This window comes from Taeniopygia guttata, chromosome 11 (assembly GCF_048771995.1).
Source record: "Taeniopygia guttata chromosome 11, bTaeGut7.mat, whole genome shotgun sequence".
NCBI classification, from domain to species: domain Eukaryota; kingdom Metazoa; phylum Chordata; class Aves; order Passeriformes; family Estrildidae; genus Taeniopygia; species Taeniopygia guttata.
Genome location: NC_133036.1, coordinates 5,596,899 through 5,622,053, shown reverse-complemented (window position 1 = coordinate 5,622,053; position 25,155 = coordinate 5,596,899). Strand labels below are relative to the sequence as shown.

At 50.4% G+C, this 25,155-nt stretch overlaps 1 protein-coding gene across 1 annotated transcript; it reads right to left on the bottom strand.

Annotated features, from left to right (window-relative positions):
* Positions 1-1,783: 1,783 nt before the first annotated feature.
* LOC100227074 (uncharacterized) lies at positions 1,784-9,110 on the bottom strand. Its single transcript, XM_002195769.7, has 3 exons — positions 8,830-9,110; positions 6,065-6,185; positions 1,784-5,462 (listed from the first exon to the last, which is right to left on the bottom strand). The coding sequence occupies exons 1-3, from the start codon at positions 8,897-8,899 to the stop codon at positions 4,364-4,366; spliced, it is 1,290 nt and encodes a 429-aa protein (XP_002195805.4). The 5' UTR covers positions 8,900-9,110; the 3' UTR covers positions 1,784-4,363.
* Between the last annotated feature and the right edge of the window lie 16,045 nt (positions 9,111-25,155).

The window sequence follows — 25,155 nt, the reverse complement described above, 5'->3', positions numbered from 1 at the left end:
CCACCCTGGGGAGAAGTCAGAGCTTGGAGGAGATAATGGCAGAGGTGTCTCCCTGGCAGGAGCAGTGGGAGGGGACATGGCAGGAGCCAAGGGTGGCCCCAGCACTGGCAGGGTCCTCACCAGCGAGGTGACAGCCCCAGGGTCTGAGCACAGGGCCCAGAGCCTCCAGCAGTGGCCCCAGGCACACCAAGATAAGGAACCAAACCCAGAATCCATTTGGGAAGGCTGGGGGAATCTCCTCAGCAGTAACAGGGAATGGGGACAGAAACAGGGATCCATCCAGCCAGGAGACAAGGTACCCACGGTCTGTCCAAGAGACTGGATCAGAGCCAGGACAGCAGAGCAGCACTCACAGCACAGCAGGGAGCAGAGACTCAGAGCTGAGCTTAGATGGGGCTCCTGAGGCTTGGGCAGAGGATTGAGAGGTGGTGTGCAGCCACAGATGAGGCTGGCCAGGATGATTATGGCCAATTAGTGCCCTCAAGGCCTGACATTTGGTGTGCGGACATGAAGGTGAGTCTGTGAGGAGACCCAGGGACTTCTCCTTCTCACAAAGCAGCTGCTAATGACTTGGTGGAGATGTTGTGGAGCTGGAGATGAAAGATGTGGGCTAGTAAGGGCTGAGAGAGCCCTTCATGACCATGGATCCCCCATCTCCTGTGGGCTGTGGGGAAGCATCAAGGCAGGACATGCACCTTTCACACCAGGTGCAGACTGCAACTCTCATCCCCCTGAGCAGAACAGACGTGGCATTTGTTATCCCCTGGACCAAACTCTTCCCCTGAGGCAGCCCATGGAGCTCCAGGGGAAGGTGTGTGGAGGGACACCCTTGGCACAAGGTCCTTCCCTGCACCAGACACCAACACCAGCAAAGCCAGGGAGCGTGTGCCACCCACAGCCCAGGGGCACCCAAAAACTCCAGAGGAGCAGCCCCCAGACAGCCCTGCTGGTGCCAGCTCTGCCTAAAAATTCCTTGGTGGAAAATGGTCGGAAATGATTCATCCTGTCAGGCCTGGCTGGTTTGCACCGCCCCCTCCTTCCTCGTCTCTCACAACAGCGGAGAAATGAAATTTAAAAAATAAAAAGTGCTTTCATTTTCTTAGAGTTACGTTATCCCCCAGATGACCTTTCTGAGCCTGTGACTCAGCTGCAGGAAATTTTCATTGACTTCTGCACCTACCTAGAAGGGCACAGGACCGAGAGATGGTTGGGATGAGAGCTCCTGAAATGTAGGGAACACACTCACCTCTTGCTCCTGCCAGCTCCCCACTCCAGGCAAACCCCTGAGAACTGACTCCTTCATTGAGTTGCTCTTCCCACCTCTCCAGCACCAGAGTAGCACACACGGGCAGCCCAAGCCCTGGCTGGGGTGGGAGAGGTCCCATCTCAGCTCTTGGCCCCTTACAGAACAGACTTGGAACGTTTGCTCTCCCTGAGCTGCTGTTTGACCTCAGCTTTGCTTAAGCAATGCAAAAGTCCAGTTTTCTCTATTGCCTTAGTAAGGTGGAAAACACAAATCCCTGTGAGGAATTTCCTACAAACATCTGCAAGATCAAAACCCTTAAATGAGACGGAGCAATAACCTGGCCACATCCAGCTGTTCCAGCTTTGCCATCTCTTGGTGATGCTGGGATGCTTTCCAGAGTGCTCAATCATAGGGGTTCACCTTTGCAGGGACCAGGCTTGGTAACCCAGCTGAAGGCTCAATCCCCTGAGTTTTTAACATAAGGACTTGAAAATTGAAAGTTCTGAGTTTTTAATATAAGGACTTGAAAGCTGAAAGTTTTTGACGTGAAAGTTTTTAACATAAAGACTTTATTACTTTTAGTTCTATAAAAATGTACAGCTCTTATCTCATGCACACACTCAATACACAAATGAACTGGAGCTTCTAACAGTCACTGTGCTCTACAGCAAGTGGTGTTTTAACCCCCAGGAATGGGTGACACCCACGGGCTCCATCCTCCCTCCCTCCCAGACTGCCCATTGCAGAGAGGAACAGCAGAGTCCCCCTGTGAGAGTTTCAGCTGTCCCCTGTGAGAGTGCCAGCACCCTGCCTGCAAACAGCCAAGGGACAGGAGAGGGGAGCAGGGAACACACAAGGACAGGGCCAGCCTGGAGAAGCAGCTCCTGATGAGCTCCAGTGGGATCAGGCAGCTGGGAGATGGTGGGAGCTAGTGCTGGAGCTGGAAGCAGTGTCCTTCCCAAGACTGGTGGGACTCCAAGTGATCTGGCTGGTGCACACCCATCTCCCCAGCACTGCTGCAAGACAAGCACTTCACCTGCAGCAGACAAGTGTCCACTCCATCTGCTGAGGGGCCTGGGGAGTGATCCAGCTGCCATGGACATGCACAAGCCATCTAAGACCCACAACAAAATAGACAAGGCACAGTGTTTTCCAGTGCTGCCAAAAAGGTCTCGACTCCAAGCTGCTCAAACAGGACATTACATACATTCAAAAAGCTATAAAACCTTTTTACAAAAATAACATTTCTAGTGTTTCATATAAAAATAATGCCTCAGTACATCACCTCACGAGTTCCAGCTGTGCACAAGTGGGGTGCCAGGGGAGGTGGCACTGGCAGAGCCAGATTTACCCTCTAGGAAAATCAACCCCAGACAGAGTTCCACAGCTGAGCTGCTGCACAAGGAAGGATCTCACTCCAAATTAATCATTGAAATTAATCTGATTGCATCCCGTACTTGCAAAGGCTGAGAGGAATCCCTCGAGTCAACAAAATGCAGAAGTAAGGGATGTGTGATGGCAGAAAGCAAGCACAGTTGTAGTTTGTCCTCTCCCCCTGCAGGGCTGCATGGATGTCCTGAAGGTGCAATCTGACAGATCTAACAGGTCACATTTCTCAAGCTCTGCTTTACAGCTGGCCCATCATTTTTTACGATCTTGCTTATTATTTTCTTGCTTTTTTCTTGCTGATCTTGCTTTTATTTTCTGCATGCATATTTGTACTTAGGGATCTGATCCACTGAGGTTGGTTAGGATCCGACCCTTGATGTGTATCTACTTACAAAGCATCATATCATGAAGACCTTTGCACGCCCCAGCAGAACTCATCCTGGAGACAAAGTTTAATAAGGGCTTGACCACAGATAAAACATAACACTTATGTACAGCAATGTCAGGATATATAAAAATCAAAATCAATTTGGGGTTTAAAAAAGCCTGGTTCTGTTACAGTGCTTTCATAGGCTGGTGATCAGTGCTATCCAAAATGGAAAAAGTAAAATATGGCTGAAGTATAGGACCATGAACAAGCATTTTGTGCTGCTTTTTTTCTTTTTCTTTTTTTTTTTTTTTTTTTGTGTGGATCAGAAAATGTGCTTATTTCTAGAGAGAAAACGAGATCAAAAGGATGTTATGTCTGCTGCAGTAGAGTAATTCCTTCATGACTACATCCAAGATTGCCTTTAGCTCCACATTTCTTGGGTTTTGTGCTTGCAGAGAACAGCAAAAATGTTCCAATGATAACACAGGAATAGCAAAATTATTGGGTGACTTCTTGATTTCTCCCATTTGTGAAGATTCATCAGCATTATCCTGTCCTGGTGATGGATGCAGGTGGACACAAGGTGCATCAGCTGGCAGAAGGAGTTTATTGCATTGATTTACCAAGAACCAGCTCTCAGAATTCATCTGCAAGAAGAAATACCCATAGCTGCTAAAAGGAAGGGCCTGATTTCACGGAGGAGATAGACAGAGGATAAGTAGAAGTTGCCAGCTTCTCTGAATAGAAGATCTGTAGCACTGACCTTCAGTCCCCTGATCAGATGCAGTGTTGGTCAACTATTTCTGAGAAGCTGGGCTATCCCCCATGTCTCCAGCAAGAGAAAATGATGGGAGTAAATTCCATCAGCCCAAGGAGAGCCAGCACCCAGCTGGCCACCAGCTTCAGTCTTGGTCTGACAGAGCAGAGACCTGAAGTGCAAAGGAAGAAGCAGCAGAGAGTTTAAGTGCAAATTGTGTGGGTTTGGTGCTATTTCTCAAGGTGGCTGAGCCCAAGTCCAGCAGTGTGGGTGAGTGAGTGGCCTCTTGCCTAGGCCACGATGAACCACAGAAAAATTCCCAACAGAGACTTGGAAAACCACATCACCTGGCAAAGAGCAACAGCAATAAAACAGCCACAGCCTTTGTACAGAACAGTGGCAGTAGAAAAGAAGTGTCTCCCTTATTTCCAAAACACTGTGATTGGTCAATGATGAAGTAGATATATTATTGGGCATTCTGCTCTACCAAAAAATCAGTTTTCTCTGTAATTTTTATTCCCAGGCTTGCTTCCTGCTGGTCACCAGTTCAGCATGAACAGCTTTCCTGGATCAACACACATACAGGTGAGGCCAGAAATGTTCATATTACTTCCATTGGATAGACATTGTCTTGATGTCCTGCCTGCTGGTAGAGCAAGCCCTGCACCATTTCTCTTGACGTTTCTTCTGGTTTGACCCCAAATTTCAGATACACCCACACAAGAGCAACACTGCCAACCATCAGTCCACACACCACAGAAACTGGGATGACAAAGTGCATTTCAGATTTTGACAAGAAGCTGGGCAGAGGCAGATTGTTTGGCCTGACTGTGATCACCTGCACCCTGGCTTGGCCTGACAATGCCTGGTGAGTAAAACCTACTGTGTCTGAAGGCTCCTGCTTCCCTACAGGCAATGAATGATCAAATGTTGTAGTGCCAAACACATTTGCAGAGGGACTGACAACCCTGTTGGTATGGACAGAAGCAGCTTTGTCTATGGCAGTGGTGGAGCTCAGAGTAGAAACTGAAGTAGTCTGTGGTGTTGTCTCTGTGACTGTTGTGGTCTTCATACTGTCCCAGATGGAGGGGAGACCTGACCTAGAACTGCTGGAAGCAGTGTCTGGTGTGTTGGCTCTGGCTCTTGCAGGGTCCAGGCATCCACTGGTAGAAAGTTCAGGCTGGTTTGATCTTCCAGCAGCAGCCCTCAGGTGTGAGTTTGAGTCAGGAGAAGCTGTATCTTGAGCAGTGGGGCCTGGGGTGTGCTGGCTGGAGCCCACGCCTGCTGCAATGGTTGCTGAAGACGCAGGAGAATTTAAGGACTCTCCCTTTGCTTCTGGAGTGATCTCAGGGTGTGCAGCCTCTTCCTGTGTCACGGGGGTGGATCCTGCAGGGAGCTGGGTGGGGTCCTGCCTGCCCAGTGGGGGCTTGCTGGACACCTCTGTCGTGGCAGCAGCAACACGTATTCTCTCCCTAACTGTTGTTCCAGTCCCTTGGAAGAAACCAGTTGGAGCAGTGGCTTCAGATGGAGCCAATTCTGGAAGACCAACATGTTTCTCAATGCTACCAGGCTCTTCTGCTGAGGTGACATCATGGGGTGGCATCACTGTGGCCTTTTTCCTGTCCAGTTTGTCTTTGATTTTCTTCACCCAGTCTTCCGTTGAATCTGCACAAATCTCCTTGAACTTCAGAGTAATAAGTCTGAAAAGAAAAAGGGATCACTCACTGAATAAAGAAAACACTGTTTCAGCTGATCAGACCTATGGGGAAGGTGTGTAGATAGCAAACACCAAGTATTGTCTGGATGACTCATTTCAGGAAGGGCAGGCAGGTGCTCTGATATCTGACTGAATGAGCAGCAGCTCAACATGACTCACAGGCGAAGGGTTTTCCCCTAAGAAGTTTTTTACTTTCAAAAGCATTGTCCTGCTTGGACACAGAAAGCTCCACAGGCACCAGCTGTCCCAGGGCACACACGCATGGAAGGCAATTTACTGGGTGATGTGAGACTTTCCAAAGTCAGCCCAGCAACTTTGAAGCCACCCCCTGGGCTGCAATAAAATGGTGTCAATGGTGCATGAGCTTCAGCACAAGCACAAAACAACAATTACCCCAAGGAAAAGAAATGGAGCGTTTCTCACTTCCAGACAAGCTCACAAGTCTGGATCTGTCTCCAGACAAAATATCTGCTTTCAGAGGAACACATGAGCTCTCTCCTTGCATTGTTCCTCTGCCCTGTCCTGCCAAGTGCCTTTGTCCATCCATTTAACCCTGATCCCACTGGGAAGTGGGGCAGCACTTACATGGTGGCACTTCGTCCGCAGCCGGGTTCAGTCTCGCGGTAGCTCCTGATCAGCTTCTCCGGTAACCTCCTTGTAAAATTTCTGCACTCGTTTGAACACTTCACAGGTGCTTTGGGTTGCCCTGAAATAAAAATTTCACCTCATTAAGTGTTGGCTTTTTATCAGGGCCTCTCAAAACCAGCACTGTTTCATTTCTCCCTTCTCCACTGAAGAGTCCAAAGCTTGCCACAAAAGTTTCCAATCCGCTTGCCACAAAAGTTTCTAATCCTGCTGAACTGAGATGAAGACAGATCCTGACGAAGACAACAGCACCCACACATGTAATAAGATACCCAGAAAACTGGGGGTGGGGGGGAAGCACTGTGAAAACTGTGGACTTTTAGGACAGCGTTTCAGCTTGTCCTGTAGGATGTCCAAGCCCCTGGACCTGCAGGTCCTTTCCCCTGTGGCTACCAGGAGGACTGGTCTCAGCACAATGCCCAGAAAATACATTTCTTCATCCCCCGAAGACCTGCTGCAACCCTCACCAGTTGGCAGGGTGCTCTGCTCTCTCCCTATCAGTCTTATCTCTTCCTCCTGTGGGACTTCCCCTCCAGGTGAGCATCCTGCCTCTCTGCTCGCAGGTCTCTGAACACCCCCTGGGCTCAGAGAAGGGTGCACAGCAAGAACCTTTTGGTGAATGATGCTTCACTCCCACAGGTATCTCAGCAGCCCAGCTGCCCAAACACATCTTTTCAACTTCCACCAGGAAATACAGTTTTCAGTTTGCAAAGTGTAAAAATAAAACCCCTCTTGACCCCTTCAAGGGGCAAGGCCAGTCACACCACTGGGACCATTCATGCCTGCATCTACCTCCAGCCTCCCACAACAGGCACTTGCACAACACATCCTGCCAACTTGTTCCTGACATCCCTGGGGACAAGATTTACAAAAACAAGCCCTGATTTATCTGGGGCCTCCGTAAAGAAAGGAATTGGAGTCTGGTTTCAATCAGGCTGTCTCTTACAAAATGTTGCCTCTGATTCCCAAGTGAATGTGGCGAATTTTATGCAGTTCAGTTAGGAATGATCCAGGTGCCAGGTACAAGAATGAGCATCAATGCAAGAGCACTCTGAATCATTTACTGGGGAAAACTCTGGTTGCATAGAAATCCCAAACAAACACTCCTGTGGCCCCTCTACAGAAGGCCACTTCCAACTCTTGGTCAAGTCAAGTTAAGCAAAACTATTTTTTCACACAGTAATGTATTCTGTGGCATTTGAGGGTCAAGAATTCTCTGCTGGGAATTCAGGGCAGCTGACTTGCCAATCAGCTCTCATTAGCCAGAGGATATTCTGCTGGTGCCCTCCACTTTCAAGAGCACAGTTCAACAAAACAGGCACAGTGACAAGAGGGCCACACCATCCCTGTGGGTAACCAGGGACGTGCACGGTGGGAAGCAGTCCCTGACTGCTCCCAAAGGCCCGGTTCCTTGGAGAAGCAAATCTGTTCCTTTGACAACCCTGAACTGATTTTGCAATTATTGGCACCAATGCAAATGGTTTCCATTTGGCTGAACTCCTGGAAGGTTTCTCCCAGAGTGGAGGAGCTTGGAAAGCACTTTCCAAGGACAGAGGGATGCCACAGGGAGCATGGAGCCCTCCTTCTGGGGTACACAACCCCACTTCTCTGAGCTGCATCTGAGTCTTTGCCTAAGGGATCTGGGAGTTTCTCTGCCCAGGACCACTGCTCCTAGGAGCCATTGGCACCTGCTTTTCAGCACAGTTCCTCAAAAGACCCAGGGAGCTCCACCAGGCCTTTAGCAGAGGCAGCCCTGTATCCTCTTTGTAGGGGAAATGGATGCTTGGCCATGGGTGAGCAGAGTCAGGCAGAGCCAAGCACAGCGGGTTCCCAGGGCAGGGTAAGCTGCCTGGTGTCCCTGCTGTCCCCTTTTCTCGGGCCAGCCCTGGAGAACCTGCCCAGAGGTGTGAGGAGGGAGGAGCTCCATCCCCACCTGCCCACCGGTCTGGTGGCAGCAGGACAGATCTCAGGGGCTCTTTGCATTGTGGGAATAGATCAGCCCTTGGTTCTGGGCAAAGTCCAGCCTTGCCTGCGGTGCTGGGAGCCTGCGTGACAGCCCAGCACCACCACCCTGCTGAAGGGCTGCCTTGGGCAGTGGCAAGCGACGTGTGCCATGGGCCACTGACTGACAGCCAGCCCAGCTCCGCCAGAGGAGCCCAGCACGGCCCGGAGCTCGCAGAGATCTTTATCCAGAGAACAGATCTTTATCCAGAGATCAGATCTTTATCCAGGAGAGCGGCTCCCCTGGTACACACACACACACACACTGCAGTGACAGAGCCCTCGCCTCACAGGCATGGCAGCTCCGGCCCCCTCAGGACAGGGTGCAGTCTCCTCACACACTCACCCTTGGCCAGGCTGCAGTCTTCCTGCCACGTCCCCAGGGAGGTGAAAAAAGGGGGACAAGAAGTACATAACGCTTTTTTTTTTTCCTAATACAGGCTATCAGGAAGTGTCTCCGGCCCTCTCCCCACCTGCCCTCTGGCAGAAGCCATCACGGGGCTGCTCGGGTGTCCCTGCGGCCACCATTGCGGCCATTTATTGGCTTCCCCCCTCACACCGCTTCCCAAACCCGGCCCGATCCTGCTCTGAGGTCTCCTGCAGCCCGAGGCAGCGCCACCGTCCCCCTTCCCCGGCTGTCCCCGGGGGTGTGGGGACAAGTGGGGACAAGTGGGGACAGTGGGGACAAGCGGAGCGCGGCTCACCTCCAGCCAGGCTCACCAGGCACAGGGCCCGCAGCAGCAGCAGCAGCGTCTGGAGACAGGCAGCCTTCATGTTCCCGTGGTCGGCAGAAGGAAAGGCAGGCAGGGAGGGATTACGGGCAGTATTTCCCACTCCCGGCCGCTTATTGCATCCTCCGGAGCAACACGGATGCTGCCGCTCATTCCAGGATGGTGAAGCGCCGAGACAGAGCTTTAGCTGTTATTCAGGTCCTCACACGTGTCCAGGGTGACGACAGGAGGCGGAGGGAAGAGAGGGAGAGGGGAGGGAATACGATTGCTTTGGCGCGGGATGGTCCCTGGAATTCCCCACATGTACTTACCGCTTTTCCCAGCACACGCAGAGCAGCCCAGACTATTTGGCAAATTATTCAGGCAGGGACTTTCAGTGGCCGGCTGCTCCCTCCTCCTCTCCCACCAATGTGGCTCTTGCCAAGGCATCACTGTCCTCAGGCTTGTAAAGCTCTCCCCACCTCCAGCTACAGCTCCCCGCTGCTCAGTAAGCTCATTAATTACCCGAAATGCCAAAGCACTTATTCCTTTCCTTTTTGGCAGCCATCTTACAACAGCAGCCATCAGGCCAAAAGAGACAGAATTTGCTGATCAGGGTTATGAGTTCATCAGCTACACTCTGATCCCAGGCCAGGCTGCCTCTAAGGAGCATCACCCAAGAGAGGGATGAGCAGGGAGCCAGTGGCTCTGCAGGCAGCTCCTGTGCCCTGGCCGTGCTGTCGCTAGGACAGCCTGATATCCATGAGCACAGGGGCTCAGACACCGGGCTCCTGCTGATGCCGGAGCAGGAGAGGAGACCCCAGCTCTGCAAGAGCCAGCCTGTCTCAGGGCTTTCCGCTGCCAGCCCCGGGCAGCTCAGAAGCGGACACAACAGCACTGCGGGTACATCCTGCACCTTTACTTTCTCTTTCATCTTTGCTCCCAGGGGACAGAACAATTTTCCCCTGACAACTCCCTCAGCTGAAGGATTAAGATAAGCTCAAGAGTCTGTTACTGCCTCAGAAATCTTTTTTGTTGAAGTTTCCTTCAGGCTGGAGGAAATCTGGCATCTCTGTGCTGTGGGAAATTCCAATGGTTCCAGTTGGGATTTTAGTTTTCTAAAGAGAAAACCCCCAGGTTTCCATACAATGCATTTGGTGAAAATCCCAGACTGCAACTTCAGTTTTTGCTTATACTGTATTAGAAGAAAAAGCCCATTTCAAGGAAATGAAATAAAAATTAAGGCTTGAAATAATCTGTTTGATCTAGCAAGAACAGAACATGCTGAGTTTGTCGGGATGTATTCTGGCCCTTCCCCAAATGGTGTTTTCTCAAGGTTAACACGAAACTTTTGTCCCAGGAAATGGCATTGCCTGAAGCCATTTGGCACCTTGGCTGGTGGAAGTGATGGCACAGCCTACATATTCTCACATCTCCCCTGAAGAGACAGGTTCTGCTTTTTCTGCAAAGGGTTTGCTGCCAGAGATAGGTAAAACTCAGGAAGGGCTCTGACATTCAGCTAAGTGGGAGTGCTTTGTTTGCCAAAGGCAAGACTTTCCACAGGCGTTGCTGTTTTAAGGCACAAACTGCTCTGTGGCAGATAATGCAGCTGCTGTTCCTCTGCAGGTTGGGCTGGAGGTGTTTTACCTGGCAGAGGACTCCTCTAGGTCATTTTTGGACATCTCCATTTGCTCCCTGTGATCTCAGCTGGATTTGAAGGTGATATCTGCACAAATTCTGCAGCAGGAGTGTGGAGGGCAGCTGTAGCCCCAGCGTGGCTTTGTGGGACACCACGAGCCATCAAGTGCTGGCAGTAGTGAGGACCTAAGCCACCATCAAGCCCTGTATTTCCCACCAAAAGCAGGACACAGAGGCACAGCAACTGCCTCCAATGGGAGCAGGCAGCTCCAGTGAGTAGAGCCAAACCCAGGCTGCAGCTGCCAGAAAACTGGCACCATCACTGCCAACCCACTTCCTATACCACCCTCCCATCCCATCCCATCCCATCCCATCCCATCCCATCCCATCCCATCCCATCCCATCCCATCCCATCCCATCCCATCCCATCCCATCCCATCCCACCCAAATCTGCTCCTCCACACCAGACCCTTACCACACTTCTTTGAGGTCTTGCAGCGTTGAAGAACCTAGAGGATCTAATGTATTCCAGGAGATATTCCTGATATAACTCACGGTGAACCACGTGCATTGTGTCAGTCTGACATGTGGGAACCCTTAAAATCAGAGGGTTTTGGGAAAGCTGCAAAAGGCAGGCTGCTTAGCTCTAATCACAGTTCTGCTGTCTCTGAGGCCTGCCTTCTGCAGCTTTCCCAAAACCCTCTGATTTTAAGGATTCCCACATAAAAGTGAAGGATCTCAGGACTTCTCTTACCTTCAACAGATTTTAGCTTCTTTAGTTACAGTAGGAATTGTCTGGGCACTTGTTTTCTCAATTTGATTTAGCTTCACTGCAGTTTCCAGGAATAGCAGGTTGGCTTTCAGTGTAGATCTGTACCTGTAGATGAAATTGTGATATGGATGAGGGCAAGCAGGCAGGTAACCTCCTGCCCAAGCAATGCCAGGATCACAGCATCCAAGTGATGGAGTGTGCAACCCTGAGAGCCAGGGACATCCAAGCCTTCAGGGAAACAAAGAGCAGGAAAACTGAGTACCTGAGACCCAGGCCAGCTTATCCCAGCCTGCTCCCATTCCTCCTTGGGAGATTTCTGGAGGTAACCCTTTGCACCCAAAGGCTCTCTGAAGGGTGTTATAGTACCAAAGAAAAGCAGTACCTAACAGGAAAATGGTTGTTTCCCCCCCCGCCCCCGTATGTAACTACAGTATGGCTGAGGAAGTCTTGGAAACATGGACAAGGGAAAAACACCCACAAACATTCACCTGTGCTCCTGCCATGGAGTGTGGACATCTCACACTGGACATTGGCACCACCAGAGGGTCCTGCAAGCTCTGGGCTCTCCAGCACTGCCCCAGGTGTGACCCTCAGCACCCACAAAAGGATGTCACACCAGATAGTTCAGTGTCCATGCTGGAGTCTGCACTCTCTGCCTCCAGCTCCTGCTCTGCTCTAAAGACATTTTTGCAGCAGGACAGATGTTCTGCTACCTAAACACCAGTTTTGATGCATACAAAAGGAGAAGCTGGGGACATTGGTGACAGGCACCAGGCATGCTCAGAAGCCTGATATGATGTCATCCCCTAACCTTTGATTGCTGCAATCCCTAGGCAGGAATTTAGTTTATTGCTTCAAACCACATAATACCACAGGTCAAAGTGCCAGATCCCATCTTACCCAGGAGACACATAAAAGCAGCTCCAGCATTTCCCACCCACCACAGCTTTGGCAGGGCATTGGTATTACCAATATTGAGGACAGGACGTGCCTTGGCTTGTCTGGCCCCGGTGGCTGAACCAAATGTGGCCACTGTGGTGTTTCACCCCAGAGACACTTTTGGCTATGTTGTGTGTCATATGGGTAATTCATGCCTATGGGGTGATATGGATGCAATGTTTTATATTACTAAGAAATATTGGCATAAAGCATACAAGTCTGAGCTAGGGGGTTGCCTCACTTATGTTGAAACTTCCACTGATAAAACTTCATTTGCAAGCTAATACACATAGCTTGACTGAGATTCAATGCCAAGTTCCCATAACTCAGTCAGGGATGCACATCACTTCCCCGAAATCCCTGCCTCGAGCAAAATAAACTGTAGAAAACCTGCTGGGTCGGTCTGAAACACAGGGGACCCTATGCTGTAGTGGTCAGGCCTGTGTCTCACCCAGCACCGATCCCAGGCTCAGCACTGTCCTTTACTTTGTGGCTGGCTCAGATAGAATTTGATCACTAAATAAAAACTGGTTTTCATTTTAATTTGGCTGGATTAATTCTTCCTATAACAGCTAGCTGGATGCTGCAGCTGGGCTTGTGGAGACAAGTCCAGACATACCAGAGCTCCGGTGGCAGTGGGATGGAGCTTCCTCTCACAGAGGGTCTGCTCCTCAGGTTTCCCTCTGCCAGGGAAGCTTTAAGGCAGTAGTGAAGGAAAGGAGTCGGTTCTGATGGAGGGTTTTAATCCAGAGCTTTTATTCTGGCCTGCAGGCCTCTGAATGCAGCAACTGCTCCAACAGAACTCCCCAGCTGCGTGGTTGCTCTCCCTTGTACCTGGGGAAGGGGAGGAAAGAAGGCACAGGGAGCCACCAACCAGGTATGGGAGAGGAGGTCTCAAGGGACACAGGACATCTGGATGGCCCGATGTCCCCCGGGGGTGGAGGGCATCTTTTGAATCTGCCCAGGAATTCCAGGAGTGACAGACAGTGCTGTCAGGGGTCAGGGTGAGGAAAGGACAGGTGACTGACACACCTGGGAGGAAATCTTCAGGGGAGAAACTCGGTAAACCATGAAATCACACTGCAACACCAGGGCTGTTCACAACCAGCTTGAGCTGTGAACAGGGTCAAGGTCCTCATGGTGGAGGGAATATATGACTTGTGCCTGAGGAATTGCTCGTGAAGGCAAAAAGCACCTTGAACCTGCAAAGCTTTATATGCAAAATAAGATATAAAAAGAATGTGGGATGTGTCCTAAACAAACAGGAAATGGCCCCAGAACACCTCCCATCTCCTTCAGGGAATTTCCGTGCTGGAAATCTTTGCTGTTTGGTTCTTTGTGAAAGAATTGTTTGCTACAATAGATTTGTATTCTTTGAAATAAGGTCAAGACTGAGAATTAAAAGGGAAAGTAAGTGAGAGCTAGGAGCCTGTATCTGATCTGAAAGATGCCAGAGTGGATCAGAGAATGGGTACTGACTGCATCCTTGTCTGCCCACAGTATTGGCCTTCATCCCAGAGGCTTGCTGGAAAGAGGCAGCAGGAACATTTCATTTTTGGGACAACCCAGCCAGTGTTGGTGCTGCAGTGGAGACACACTGACACATGACTCCAGCTCTGGACATAGGATGGGATTCTCTTTCCCCTGACAAAGCTCCCAGCTGCCTTGTGGCAGCTCACCCTCACACTAACCTCCTCTCCTCAGTGGTGTTGGCAGCTCAGATGCTGCTCTGACACAAACCGACCCACCAACCCCTCTCTCCTGGCCAAGGACACCCTTGCCAAACTCAGGAGAAGGTTCCTTAGAGCCAAATATGGCCTCTTACTTTGGAGATGCCCTTTGGAGACGCCTCTGTGTTTCATGTAGAGCTCTTGAGCAATTCCTGTAATAAGGGAGATAATTAAATTGCAGGGTATCAAGAAAGGCACCACATGATTTTGTATTTTCTCACATTTAAGAATAAAGCAGGAAATGAAAAGCAGATGTCTGGACCTGTCTGCAGCCAGTGTCTCCACAGGGGACGGAAAACTCAAATTTTGGAAGTACTCACCACTCTGGGGGTTCTGTTTTAAGGGAACTGCTTTATGTAGAAAATGTTTTCAAAAGTAATAGAGAACATCCCACTGGCTTTCACTTCTCTGAACACAATGGCTTCCTCCTTCTCTGTAAATGAGAACCAATTTGAAGTCCAGCACACAGTGCAAAGTGTATTTTCCACCAGTCAGCATCCCAAGGCAGCCAGGCTGTGGAATGCAGCTCTTCCCCTGGCAGCATCACACCTGAGCTGCAAACTGCTGGCTGATGCCAGTGGGACATTGCAGGGAAAGGTGCACACCTGCAGTGGGAATTGGTGCCTCTCCTTGGCAGCTGGAGCAGCCTGGACTGAGGAAAACTCATCCTGCGCCTGTCCCAGGGAGGCTGCCAAGGGCTGAACTCTCTGCTGCAACAAACAGGGTTCAAGTTGTTTGAAAATATTGTCTAAAGAAACAAACACAGAGCTCTTCAGTGCTCACCATGGTTATGCTCTTTCTAAACGGGGAAGAGTCACTTCCCCCCCTCCCACAGAGCAAGGCAGCCATGGGGGCAAGCTCTTTCCTAGGAAAGGGGATGGGGAACTCTTGGGAAAGGTGCCTGCATGGCAGAGGTGAAACCTGGGCAGCTTCTCAGCTGAGGAGAATCAGCATGAAGGGACTGTGCTGGAGCAGGCTGCCCTGAACACATCAAGCCCTTGGTGCCTGCCAAAGTCCCTGCAGAGCTGGGGAGATATCCTGATGTCCCAGTCCTTCTGTGTAGCTGCAGATCCTGAAGGGAACAGTTCCACAAAGCTGGCATGATGGAGGAGAGGAAGAGGATCTGTCACCCCAGCTCTGGGGCTCCAGGAGGAACGTGGAGCTGCTGGAGCATGTCCAGACACCACCAAGATGCTCCAAGGGCTGGAGCACCTCTGCTGTGGAGACAGGCTGAGAGAGCTAGGTTGTTCAGCTGGAGAGGAGAAGGTTCCAGGGAGACTTTAGAGCCTTTTCACTACTAATGGGACCAAAAGAGACTTGGAGAAGGACTTTGGACAAGGGCATGGAATGATGGGACAAGGCAAGATAGCTTCAAACTGGCAGAAAGCAGGGTTAGATTAGATATCCGGAATAAATTCTTCCCTAGAAGAGGGAGGCGAGGCCCTGGCACAGATTATCCAGAGAAGCTGGGACAGTGGAAGGTGTCCCTGCCCATGGCAGGAAGTGTTGGACTAGATGGCATTTAAAAATCTCTTCCAACCCAAGCTGTTCTGTGATTCCATGATCCATGGAAGGGCAGTCTCTTGCCACTGCCCTGCAGGGAGGAGAGGTGAGAATGGCAGCAACAGTGGTCAGGAGGTCAGAAATATCCACGTGCTGTTGGAGCTGCTGCCAGGCTCTGCCTTGGCACAGGAGTGGCTGTGCTCTGCTTTGTCCCAGAGTGATAAAGGGGACTCTCCCCTACTTTGCTTCCTGGAAAAGGATTCTTCTGGAGCCCCTGTGGATTGCACAGAAGATGGGCAGCAATAAAGTGCCATGGCTCTGCTATTTCACCTCTGCCAGAGCCTGCTGCCTTGGCTGTGGGAGAGGATGAAGCATGTGCCTGTTTGCAGCAGCCCCGCTTACTCCTCCTGTTCCTCCCATGTCAGCAGGAGCAGCCAGTGCCTGTGCAAGGCATTCTCACGTCCTGGAAGGAACAGCCAGGTCCTGGTCCCAGCCCTTTGCCTGGGGTGCTGTGAGTGCCATCTGCCACAGAGGCAGCCCCCGGGCCCTGTGCCATGGCATGCATGCACACAGCACAATCAGCACCTCTCACATCCCCTCTTCCCACTTGTCCATCCAGCATGTCTGCACACGCTGGCAGTCTCGAAGAAAGGAGCTTACCAGAAGCAGCTCTGTTCTCAGAAAGGCTCACCTCTTCCCACCTCCTCTGGGCAAGGCATGTCTGAGAGCATTTCAAAAAAGGCCAAAAGGCCGTGGGAACTGTTAGACATGAGGCTATCATTAAGCCATGATGGTGGGAGAAGGGGAGATCCCCAAACCTCTCTCCAGTGGAGCTATGGGGTTGATCCCCAGTAGTGTCTCCATGGGGGCTGGTGGCACCTGTGGGCCAGCCCCAAAAACAAGGGAGGCTGCCACAGGCAGTGCTATGACCTGACAGATGTCACTGTGCTGGGCACTGGCAGCCCCTGGGCTGAGCTGAGCCCTTCCATCCCAGCACATTTCCTACAGAATGGGAAATCACAGCCTCCAGACTGGAGCTGTGGCCCCACTCGCTCCGTGGCTCTCTCAGCCACAGGCATGCGCCAGTGCCCGGGTTACACACAGGCAGCAGCCAACAGCCCCAGGAGCCTGCACAGCTCCTGCAGCCAGGAAGCCTTTCCATGGCCCAGCACAATAAACGGACACACGGGCTGGGCAGAAAAACAAGCCCAGGCAAACATTTCCCTGCCCAGGTTCTTAACCCTTTTCTAGCCTTGCTGGCTCAGCTGAGAGACCAGGGAGTCACTGGACCCCTTCCTCCTCCCACCCCAGCTTTTCTGCACCCCACGTTGTAAGGACAGGGTGTATCCTCCCCCTCTGCCTCTGCCCAGGGGCCCCACACTCCTGTGGGTTTCAGCTGGGGAGCTGCTCCCTCAGTAGTGCATGTAGATGAGCAGAGCCAGCCTGTTTCCAGAGCAGCATGCTTTTGCCTTAGCCAAGCTTTCTTTCTGGAACCGTGACAGCATCATGCCTGTCTCACTGCCTGAGGCATGAGATTCTTGGGCTCCTGACCTGCTATGGGTGTGTTTTTTGGGTCAGGGCAGCTGTACTGTCACCTAAAAGAGCGACAGGTGCCAGACATTAGCATTTTGGTGTTGGCTGGGAATAGTTAAAAAAAGAAGGTGCTGTGGATAAGGGTAAAAGAGATTCCTGCCCCAGGTTACGATTCCTCATATCAACCCAAGGAGGCAGCAAGGAAGAACTGAAGAAAGCAGAGATGAGGTATGTCTGGGATTCAAAGTGTTAATTGGGGAACAATTTCCGTCCCTAGGACAGCACTGTTAAACCATGGCTATGAGCAAAAGCAGTCCTGTTCATAACTGTGTGCCAAAACAAAGTGAAGTATCTGCACAAAGAGCAGACGTGTCTGTGTCCCTTCTGACTGACCTGGAGCCCGGAGCCCTCCCTCCATCCAGGCATCCTCCCTGTCCAACTGCAGCCCATGACTCCCGAGAAATGCAGGCTCACCCACCCCAGGCCAGTGCGGTGACATTTAGGGACCAAGCCAACTGCAAGGAGCAGGACCTCCTGAGGGCTCTCGGAGCTGGGACAGAAGCAAAGGCTGTCTCTGGGAGAGGTGCAAGGCAGAGGTGCAGCTGCCCCCCGAGCCCCCGGCCATCCGCCGGGAGGAAAAACCATCGGCAGAGGATGCGCCGCTTCCCCTGGGCACTCACCGGATGGCTGATAAGGAACAAACCCACCCACGCCTGCCCCTCGGGCAGGGTCCTGCACTGCCTCCCAGCCCTCATGTGACAGGCTGTGAAGAAGCGACACGCGTCCTTTGTCCTTTTCTGCTGTGGAAAGGGTCCCGCGGGCCCCAAGGAGCTCACACCACGCTCTGCCCCCGGGAAGGCTCCTGCGGAGTTTGCCGAGCTGGAAGAGCCTCTCTGGCAGCAGACGATGCCATCGTGCGGCAGGTCCTGCTGCCTCCAGCCGGGGACATTCACTTTCCTTCTGCTCCCACCAAGAAAACTTATAAAGCTTGATAAAGGACAGTTTGGATATTAACAGAGATTTGGTTAATAATTTCAGAAAATGGGGTTACAAATGTAATGGAAAAGGTGGGAGATGATAAGTGCCACCAGGGACTGCACCCCCAGCAAAAGGCTGTTTTGTCTCAGGGTCTGTTTGTTCTGGGGGTTTACTTCTATGAATCTTAACTCAGCCACTAAAATAGGGCCTACTGATGAATCAGGGTGGGATGGCCTCATGTTCTTCAGTTCTGAAGGATGCCACAGACTGGAGACACCAGAGTATCCTTTGGGTCTTCATGAATGGGATTCTGGATTTTCAGTTCCATTGTTGCTCCTTCCAGGTGAGCCAAGACATGGCCAGTGGCACAAATGATCCAGACATTCTCTACAATGGCTTCTGGATCCCAGGGCAGAGTGGTGGGAACCCTGTGTGATGTTTCAGGGACAGTCCAGCATCTTGCCTGGCTGTGCCACCAGAGCCAAGCTAAACCAATGTGCAGCTGAAGCCATGTGCGTGCTGCTTTCCATCCCCTCTGTGTGGCAGTAATTCCTTCTGTCAGGTTGGACACTCACCTGTGCTGCTCTCACCAACCTGCCCTTGGGCACCTGGCATGTGGAGGGAGCTCAAACTCTGCCTGGAGCTTCGAGAGACACGGCTGGTCCCAGCTAGAACAGGTTCCAAACCAGCTGCTCTGTCCCATCTCCTGTGTGGAGCACAGATCCAGCCCAGCAGTGGAGTCAGGGCAATTCCTCCTCCCCAGCCACAAACACCCCTTTGCTGACTGGAGCTCATTTGACTGGAGATGTTCTGGTGCTGGGACTCTGTCAAGGAGATCTCTGTGTTCTCCTGGGGAGGGGTCTGTGAGGCCAGACAGAGAAAACAAGTGCTAATTAAGAAGAGAGCACTGAAGCTTGGAGCCCTTCCTGTGCACTTCAGTCTTGGCACAGCGCTGCGTTCTTGCCTCCCTCAGACTCACCCAGCAGTGACATCTCCACATGGGGGGTTGTGAGTGATGTGCAAGGATGGAGTTAGGGGAGTTCTGATAACTCCTCCCCAGTCTCTGCAGAGGTCACCAGTGAAACTAAAGAGGAAAGAAATGCCCAAAGAGCAGAAATCCCCATACATGTCACATCAAATCACAGAGAAGCTAATGGGACAGAGCCACTTGGCTACAGCATGTGCATTCTGCTCTATATCATTAATTTACTGATGTTAAATATTTCAGCAGGTAACTTCCAGGGCTTCCAGAACTGTCCTAGTGGCTGTGATCACAAATTATTCATCAATAGCAAGTGAACAAGAAAAGCCTCTATGAACAAGTGCATTTCTGAGGCTCTTGGTGTTTTTTTACCTTACAGCTGACTCCCTCTGCCTCCCAGAAGGAGATGTCTCTCACCATCAAGCAGAAGCTGGACAGCACTAAGAAGCTGAATCTGCCCCAGATTGTCCAGCCTCAATACAAGCATGGACATCCCATCACAAGACGGCCTTTCCCTGCCCTTTTCCTTGCTGTTTGATGTGATATTTGAGGAGGGTGCCAAAAGGCTGCTTGGCTTGAGCCTGCTCAGTGTGGTCCAGCAGCTTTTGATCAGCCCAGGGCAGAGGCAGAAGAGCCACAGTTTCCCCAGTGTGGGCTGGGCAGATGTACTCACCCAGAGTTTGTACTTCCCTGGGGATCAGTGCAGAATCTTCCTCCCAGCACCTGAACCTCTCCCTGCTCTCTCTGGCCTCTCCAGTTCCAGCAGTTGCCCTGGATCACAGCTCACCTCAGCCGTGCCCACCAGAGGTGGTGTTTCACAACTCCACCCCTGGTGAGGTCTGTGAAGTGCCCGTGGTTCTGAGGAACAGGGACAAGGTAAGTTCAGGGACATGGAGGTTTAACGCTGTGCTGGAAGAGGAGAGCGGAGAAGGGTGGTTAAGGGTGGCACCAGGGCATGTCCACCTGTTTCCACAAATGGCAAAACCGTTATTCCATGTCTTTCCCACAGGTTCCTCTGCTGGTAAAGATCACCTTGGAGAGTTCACCTTATTTCCAGCTGGTGGGCCCCAATGACGTATGCTGCAAGGTGCCACCAGGCCTCTCTACGACATTTAACGTCCCCAGGCAGAACAAGGTGAGTCTGGAGGTCCCAAAAGATTGGTGTCTTCAGTGGAAATGAACCTGCAAGGCTGGATTCAGGCATCTGGCCTGGATTTTGAGGACCTCTGCTGGTTTCAGTGGAGTTGCACAGGATCTAGAACTGGGAGATACTCTTTGTCCATGCTAAACATGGGGATAAATGCCCTGTGCTGAGACCGTTTCTTTTCCTGCAGGATTATTTCCACCAGCTCCTCTGCACCACTGAAAGGGAAGTTCATTGAGCCAATTTGGGCCATTGGTGCCCGAGCCATCCTGGACTTCCCTGGCCAGCTGGACTTCAGTCTGTTGGGTCAAGTGCAGCACCCAGAAGACTCTGCTGGTTGGAAACCAGGGCAGCTGTTACCAGCTGAGCACCCAGAGGTGAGGCAGCTCAGCTTTTGTTGTGCAAAACACCTTTGGGTGATAACAGAGTTGGTAAAGAGCAACAAAAGGAGCCAGAGCAGGGAGCTGCTGCCCTGCAGCCCTGGCTGGAAATGGGCAGGACAGTGTGGGGTTTCCTCTTGCTTCTCATGTTTTAAGCAGGATTTAAGCAGGTTTAAGAAACCTGTGAGCTTTCTCTGTCCCAGATTTCCTGGAGGGTGCTGGAACATGTTAGTAGCTGGCTTGCACCCTCCTGAGCACAAGCAGCTTCTGAAATGGTTACCACTGCCAGCCAAGGAGACCTGTTCTCTGGGAGGGCACAGGCACGTGGCTTCCCATGGCCCTCTCATCAGATGCCCCATGTGAGCTGTGCTGTGGACAGCCTGTGCTGCTCCTGTCAGTCTCAGAAGACAATCACTGTTTCTCCTGGCTGAATTGGAGAGGGTAATGCATTTTTGACACCATATCTGCAAGGAAACCAGTTCAGTTGGCTGGTGGTGAGTTGAGGGTTCTGTGATCCCAGAGGTCTTGCTGTAGGAGCTGAGGTCAGGAATGCAGCACAGACCTGCTGCCTAACCTTGGGCAGCTGAGTGGCTTTGATTTTTTTCCCTGGGAAAACAGAGGTCAAAAGGCAAATTGACTTTTCTGCTGTGAAACACGAAGGTCTGAGAGGAGTGTCCACCAAAGCCTGCCAAAGCTATTTAAGCAGGCTCCTCAGATGCTGTTCAAACATGCAAATATGACTGTGCAAATATGTAGGCAAGAGCTTGTAAATCCCTGCACAGTTTTTCTCTGGGATTTCCAGATCTTGTTTTGTCATTGCCAAAATAAATACCAATAAATTCTGGCATCTTTTTACAATGTGCTTGCAAGCTGTTCTATGGAGGGCTACAGAGCATGTTGGATCCTGCTTGATAGGGATTTAAAGAGTTTCTGAATTTCAGGAATTAAATATTGAAATAGATGAAATAGAGCCTGGATGCAGTGACAGGGGGAAAGATGGAGTTTGGGAGCTGCTGATGCTGTACAGGGTTTTTCAGCACAGAGATGGAGCTGCTTTAACCTAACAGACTGGGTTTATTGGAATAGTAAATGCTGTTTGACATCAGCTATTACACCATCACTAAAAAGTAATATACATTAAGATTAAATCATATTTGGGTTTCTTAGGCTTTAACTGACTGATGAGGCAGTTTGATTAGCAACATCTTTTCTATCTTCCTTGGGGTGAGAGGTAGCTTCTAATGAGATAAATTTTTCCAAAATCTAAGGATTTAACAATGGCAGTTCAGGCACGAGTGGACAAAAGAAAATTTGGCTGTAGAAGATAATGATACCATGGGACTTGAAGTCAATTGCAGCCTCCTTGCACATGGAATTTACCAAAAGTTCAGGTGCATGGTACTTTGAGAGCCTTGGTCACAGAATTGCTATCTTTGCTCACTTGTCAGTTCTGTTTCTAAATTATGTCAGAGGTACTTAGTCCTTGGTATCCTACCCACCTCAGTCCCAGGTTCTCTCCCCTTCTCAACTCCTTTGTTGGCTCTGGGACTGACATCAGCACACCTCTTTTACCAATAAAGCAGGGAAAATAATATCTCATGTGAAGAAATCTGTGAATGCTGAGCTCTGTACCCAAGCATGGTGCAAATTTCATGAGATCCTGTGCAGTTTTTCTCTCCTCCCAGAAGAAGCTCTTCAAGATGGAGAACTGAATTCTGTCCACCTCTGTGAAGCACCTGGAGCTTTTATAGCCAGCCTTAATCACTTCTTGAAGTCCCACCATGTCCCTTGTCACTGGAATTGGGTGGCTAATACTCTAAATCCTTATCATGAAGCCAATGACATCCTTATGATGATCATGGATGACCGTCTGATAGCAAACACATTACCTTGGTGGTACTTTGGCCCAGATAACACTGGGGGTTGTGGCAGACTCATAGAGAAAAGACTCTTGGTCAGGTGCAAACTGTATGACACTGATTATGTGGATCATTATGACTAAACTTATTGCTAATACAGTATCTTAATATTGTCGGTATAAAATATATGCAGGTCTAAAGAGCTATAATATGAGCAAATATAGCTAGAAACCCACAGGTTTACAGTCTTTGGCACTGCAGAACTCTCAGGGACAAAACAACAAAGCACCTCTGGAGCTACTTCAGGATTTTACCTTCAGACATAATTTGGTCTTAGTCAGATCTGCAGTCAGAGGCACTAGGAGGCTGCTGGGACATGCAAGGAGATCAAGTGACAGAAGAGGAGGGTGGCACAAGCCTTTCAGCACTTTACTTGCTAGCTGCAAGGGAACCCTGCAGGGCACGGGAGAAGAGGGAGAAAATGCAACAAACAAGGTTTGATGGGAATGGCTCAGGGGACAGACAGGCTGAGAAGACAGGTTCTCATCTAGAAGAAAACATCAGACCACGTCACCTCCTTGTGCCCAAGAGCTCGAGCCTCCAACCCTGGGGTGCAGGGTGTCCTCCCAAGGACTCATCAGGCAGCCCCAGCACAGCCTGATGTGAGCACAGCTCTGCTGCCAACAGGACTGGCCCTCTGCCAGCAAGAGCCACGCTGAACAAATAAAAGCTCTTTTGCCAGCTGCTTTGTAAATAAATTTCATTTGAATATATTACTTGCCTTGATTTTATAAGATGACACAACATTTTACTTGGCATAGTCAGCAGGATGTCAATAGAGAGGTTTCTGGGGAGTCAGGGCTGTGCCCCTTGTCCTTTAGGGATGGAATGGGTGGAGGAGGAGGGCCTGGACCTGGAGGAGGTGGTAGAGGCACAGCAGTGCGGCCGCGGCAGACGAGGACGTGGTGAAGAGCGTGTGTGCCACCTTGGGAGCGTGCCTGGTACAGCACAGGCACGTCGTGGTTATTCCAGAAGAATGGAGTAGAGAAACAGCTAGAGACAGATGTCTTAAAAGAGCTAACCGGGAAGGAGAGCAAATATGTTTATTGGAACAAAGGATTGAAATGAACCTTTCAAAACAACAACAACACCACCAACAACAAAACAACAACCAAAAAAAACCCCAAAAACCCAAAAACAACAACAAAAACCCCCAAACAATAGGCTTATCCACTTCTGGATGGTGATAGCTGATATGGATTCAGGGGACTGGTATGGGCATATCTGGGGAGATTCTGATGAACATATTTCTGAAGGATTAGGGGAGTTAGAGGAAAGAATCACATGGCCTCTTATTTTAAAAAGGTCTGTAGATCCACGTGGCCGATGTTCCCTCTACCTCTGTATGCCCAACCCCATGATGAGACTGGAACTTGGTGCACTACAACCTAAACTTTTGTGCAGCCCAGGGGAAACGGGAACTGAGTGTTTGTGGAGAGTCTCTGTGCTTGGGATCGTGGGAAGTGACAAGGAATGGAGCGGGTTTGGGGCTCCTGGAATGGTTTTGGGCGATGGACCAGCAGATGTGTTACCACTGAGTGGTTTAGGTCAGTTAAAGAACCAGCAAAGGTACCAGGGCAGAGCTCAGAAGTGTTTGGACAGTGCTCTCAGGCACACGGTGTGATTGTTGGGGCTGTCCTGTGCAGGGCCAGGAGCTGCACTCAGTGATCCCTGTGGGTACCTTCCAGTGCAGGATAAACTCTGATAAAGGCAGACACTTTTCCTCATGCACATTTTCTCCCATTTCCTGCTAAAATAAGGAAGTAAGCATCCATACCTCAGGGAATCAAGAGGTTAATTCTGTAGGAAGGCATCTTACTATGCTAGCAAATAAACCTTTGCTACTGCTCAACGCAAGCATCTTTCTTCTCTTTCAACCCCTCACCTTTCTGTATTCTAATCTCGCCTGTACCCTTTTCTTCTACCAGTTCTGACTATTTATGGTTGTCACATTTCTGTGTATTATCAAATGCCAGCCCTAGAAGGGCACTTGAAGACTTTATTCTAAATGGCTTTTATGATTCTAAGGGAAAACCTTAAGTTCATAAACAATTCCTCTAAAGATTAATAGTGACTCCCTTTTTGAGTTCTGTACCTATTTTGAGTTCCTTTTTCTGAAAGTTTTTATGTAATAATATGATAGCTTTTGGCCCAGAGGGTTAATAATTTTATTTAAGATGATGTATTTTTGCCCAGCATCCCCAAGCTGCAGAGCTCAAGCACTAAACAAGTTATGTATTCCCTAATTAGTTCATATGCACCATTGCACTACAAGACCACCTAGCAGTTCAGCTTTCCAGTCACACAAGGAATCTAGGAATTTAACTCTGTCCACAGCCCATTTAGGCACGTAATCCTAAATCCTGACAACTCCTTGTACTCTTAGGAGTCCTCTCTGCTGCTGCTGCTTCAGAGAGTATGGAGGGCTCCAGTGAGACCCAAACCACGCTTTTTAGACCACTTACATGTTCACATGTATTTATTTGAATGCGTTTTCCTACCACCCCACACCTTCTTTGCTAACTTAACTGCAACCAAGTCGAACATTTTTTTTTTTTTAATTGTCACTGTATAGTTCTTATGGGGGGAACTAAAATTAACCTCAGGACCTGCAGTGCTGTGACTTGGACTGCCCGTGTCCCCACTCAGGGCCTGGGGTCCTGCTCTGTCCCAGAGGGGGACAACCCTGTCCCAAAGGGGGACAAACCTGTCCCAAAGGGGGACAAACCTGTCCCAGAGTGGTGAACCTGACCCAAAAGGGTAGAACCCCGTCCCTGAGGGGTGAACCTGTCCCAAAAGGGT